The sequence below is a fragment of the Vollenhovia emeryi genome, unplaced genomic scaffold (genome assembly GCF_000949405.1).
Source record: "Vollenhovia emeryi isolate VEMERY1.0 unplaced genomic scaffold, V.emery_V1.0 DF939294.1, whole genome shotgun sequence".
In the NCBI taxonomy this organism is placed as follows: Eukaryota; Metazoa; Arthropoda; class Insecta; order Hymenoptera; family Formicidae; genus Vollenhovia; species Vollenhovia emeryi.
In genome coordinates, this window is record NW_011967072.1 from 234,934 (window position 1) to 238,894 (window position 3,961).

The 3,961-nt window shown below is 34.4% G+C and overlaps 1 protein-coding gene across 3 annotated transcripts in view; it reads left to right on the forward strand.

The window, feature by feature from the left end:
* LOC105559042 (neprilysin-11) overlaps window positions 1-1,612 on the forward strand; it is a 15,123-nt gene extending 13,511 nt beyond the window's left edge. For all 3 annotated transcript variants that reach the window (XM_012007051.1, XM_012007049.1, XM_012007050.1), the window contains 2 exons: window positions 195-371; window positions 1,249-1,612. In XM_012007051.1, coding sequence (XP_011862441.1) covers window positions 195-371; window positions 1,249-1,422 — 351 coding nt within the window. In that variant the 3' untranslated portion in view covers window positions 1,423-1,612. The remainder of the gene's footprint in view (window positions 1-194; window positions 372-1,248) is intronic.
* The last annotated feature ends 2,349 nt before the right edge of the window (window positions 1,613-3,961 follow it).

Genomic DNA, 3,961 nt, shown 5'->3' on the forward strand with positions numbered 1-3,961 from the left:
GAAACTTTTTTAATGTTTTGCAATGTAAGTGCGCGTGCGAGTGTGTGTGTGTGTGTGTGTGTGTGTGTGTTTTATTGCATGAGTACTATAAGTTATGTCTTGATTCCCTTCATGTAAGAATTAAAGTCTATGTAAAACTTAGCCTTAGTTCCAAAGAGTTGAACGACCTGAGTACGATAATATGTCTTGCATAGGTCGACGATTACATCAACGGCAAACGGACCTTGGGCGAGAACATCGCCGATAATGGCGGCCTTCGCGAGGCCGTCGTTGCTTACGAAAGATGGAAGACTCGGCACGGTCGGGAACCGCTACTTCCGGGATTCACGCAGTTTACGCATGAGCAGTTACTTTTTCTTTCTTTCGCGCATGTAAGTCAACATTCCAAAGTTACGACATAATAGTTAGGCTCCAATCAACATATTTAGACGTGTCTAAGTTAAAATCCTTCAGTTTTATGAAGTTTCCGAACGTAAAACAGAAATGACCAAAGTTAATTTTTTATTTAGCAAAAGAAATTAGTAAAACAGTTTTGAGTGATTAAAAAAAATATTTACTATTTTATGTATGCCAATTTTTACATTCTCCTCGGAGTTTTACACTTGAGGCAAAAAAAATAGATTCTAAATTTGGCGAGGAATTTAATGATAAAAATAGTTGTTTTTCTTAAACAGTGGAGTAAGGCAAATACGCTGGGAATTCCCGGACCTGTTTGACTCATTTACATTATGGAATATATTTTTAAATCGTATAACTCTGAGGTGATTCAGTAACCATCGGTTTATATTATCGAACGAAATTTATGTTCGCTTGTTTTTTCTCATTTGCTACTGTAGAAGAATCGAATGGAAACCCGCTTCACAACGGGCAACCTTGGCTGAAAGATAGCGTTCATTTATATACCGATTTGGTCATTCGAGATAAATGAAAGTTGAAGACGGCGAGATCAAGCAGTAAATTTCAATCGGTATTCAATATAATAGCAATAAAGTGTGATTGCTATTTAGTATCTATGGCTTGCCTGAATCCCATTAATTTCGTTTCGATTTCGTTAATTAGTCTATATTTAGAGTCTATATTACTCTTCCTCTATACAATAGTTATATGGCACGTAACATGAAAGCCTTTCCACTTTCCGTTAATTATCTTCTCTTTATTAAACTTAAATTATTAAATTCTTCATCAAAATTGTCTCTAATACTGTCGAAGTTGTGGATAAATGTTTATTGGATTACTTCACTATTGTAGTTGTGGTGCGAATCTTATACTGCTACATCACTGAAGTGGATGCTAGAAGATTCTCATTGCCCCGGTCACGTCAGACTTCAAGCTGTACTAAAAAATTCCAAGGAATTTAGCGCCACGTGGAATTGTCCCGCAGGATCGAACATGAACCCGTCGAGAAAGTGTCACGTGTGGTAACAACTGCGTCTTCAACTGATCAAAATACAAAGTTTGTTATTTAATATCGTTGATCAATCAAATGTTTATTATTTTGTGATCTGGAGTCAGTAAAGCTCACGTGCAAAGCGATAATAATCCAGCGTTAAATTAAAACAATTAATTTTTCATCTCGTGAGACTCAAAATTACAATAATGTAAGAACAATATTTAACAGATGTATAAGAATTTTTGTACTCTCTCTATTTCTATTTTTAATCTAAATTAATGAAAATTAATATAAACCTGCAGAGTTTTGTGTATGAATTGCAATCGTCTTGATTATTATTATTCGTTCGTTACATAGTACTCGATGAATTGTTTCTATGCAATTTTCGTAAGACCGTTTGCACTAATACGCTGGGAACACCCTGCCATCATCGAGAAATCAAAGAGTGATCGAATAATGTTTGTAATAAAAGAGCTTTATTTACATACAAAATATATTCTCTAACTCCTGTAATCCTTTTGATCTTCGTGACATCTCTCCAATATTTAAATGTCCACAAATGTCCAATTGTATAGAATTTAAAATTTTACAAGTATACCATACATTTTTAAATTATTAAGGTAATGACGTATAATTTTGCTTATATATGGCGATACTTATTCATATCGGTTTCTAATAAAGATAGAACGTTAGATTAATAAATAAATATTTTGCAATTTTGGCTTTATTAGTCTGGCAAAACGTTTCGTAGAAAGGAAATATATATTAAAAAAAAATTATGTAAGAAAAAGTTGAAAGGGAATACAAAATAGAAATTTTGGGAAGTTGTTTTATTTAAATATTAAGTACAATTATAAACTATTTATACCTCAGATGCCCTTATAAAAGCTTATAAAAATTAAATAGATATATGCTTTTGAAAAATTTAAACAAAAAATTGTCGAGGATAGCTGAAGATTCTTCTAAGAAATTATTCAAAACACCGATCTTAAAAATCGAGTGTGTCTTGTGGAAGTTTACGTTAAAAAATTAATTTTTATTATTACCATCAGTGTTCGATCGTCCATGAGAATTGTGGCATGAAAAAAGTTTCACAGAAATATATAATCTATATAATATTATTGCACCGTAAAAATATACATGCTTACTTATTAAGCATAAAGTCTAAATTTTGAATTTAATACTTTATCATAGGTTCATTGTGCAGGTATTTACATTGACAATAGAAAACGTTGAATCAATAATTAATCAATATTATTTATATTCTTTAATTACTACCAAAACCACTTGATAAACATAAACGTTTATTCGGGAATGGCCGTCTTTAGTAATACCTCATTGCTTAAAAGAAGAAGATGTTCTTTCAAACAGCTTCGATTTAATGTATGAGCATCATCAGGAAAGTAACTAAGTATGCAAGTTTTCAAACATTCTCCTCTTATGTATTCAAGAGTTCAATTAATAAAAAAGTACTGTTATAAAGGAAAAAAAAGGGCAAACAAACTTTCCAATTTCAATTTGACACGTCAGAAATAAGGAGTGATCTTTCGGCGTAATATGTATTATTCCACTAATAAATTCCAGTAGCCTATTCAACGTCCATTACAAGATATGTATCCTAGTATACGTAGCCACCGTCCCAGTGAGAAATGATTCGTCGATCGACGTCGATACGATGTCGAATCGATGTCAATTCGACGGTGTCGATGTCATATAATTATACGTAAATACATAAAAATTTCTAAGTATGTTATGTTGAATAATTAAAAATATTTTTCAATAGAGGGAATATATGAAAAATTGGTAAAATAAATTCGTACGGAGTTAATTTTTTTATATTGCACGTTTGAATCTTTCTATATTATGTCAAGGAAAAAAAATTCTTTATTTTTCCTAAACTGAAATACACATTTAGAATTTACAACAAAAGGAACCTCTATTTAATTCATTTTTTATTACTCTCTCTGGAGTTTCTCGATTTATCCCCGACACGTGCGTAAACTATCGTACTCGATGATACCGAAGGGGTAGAAGGCTCGCCATCGATGGAAGATACCCGGTGCTACCCATTTTTCGCAGGCGTGTGGGTGTTATCGCGCGGATGATCGGATGGGAAAATGGACGTTCGGTCGCCGTTGTTATTGGTTCGACGACGAGGTACGAGAACCACTGCAGGGATAATGTGAACGTATGGACACCCGACGTTGTCTGTCCGGCTCGACTCGGTGTTCAGTGTCGTCAGTTTGATCCGGTCAGTGGGCCATTCAGCATGAACAACGAGCGCAGTAAGTTATATTTTTACACGCTAGCTTGTCTACCTGACTTTTCTTTTCCGGTGCACCGCATACGGGTGTGTCCTAATACCCGTATGTCCCGTAGATGGTAGATAGACCGGGGCAAACTGAATAGAAAAGTCCTATACCATTTTGCAAAATTCGCAATAGTTTTCGAGAAATTAATTTTAATGTCTGAGCGAATGAAAGCGTAGAAGGCTGCAGGCCGGACTCGGCAGGCAACGGTGGGGCATCATCTAATAGCGAGAGGTGGAGCGGCGCGCCGAAAAAGTTGTTC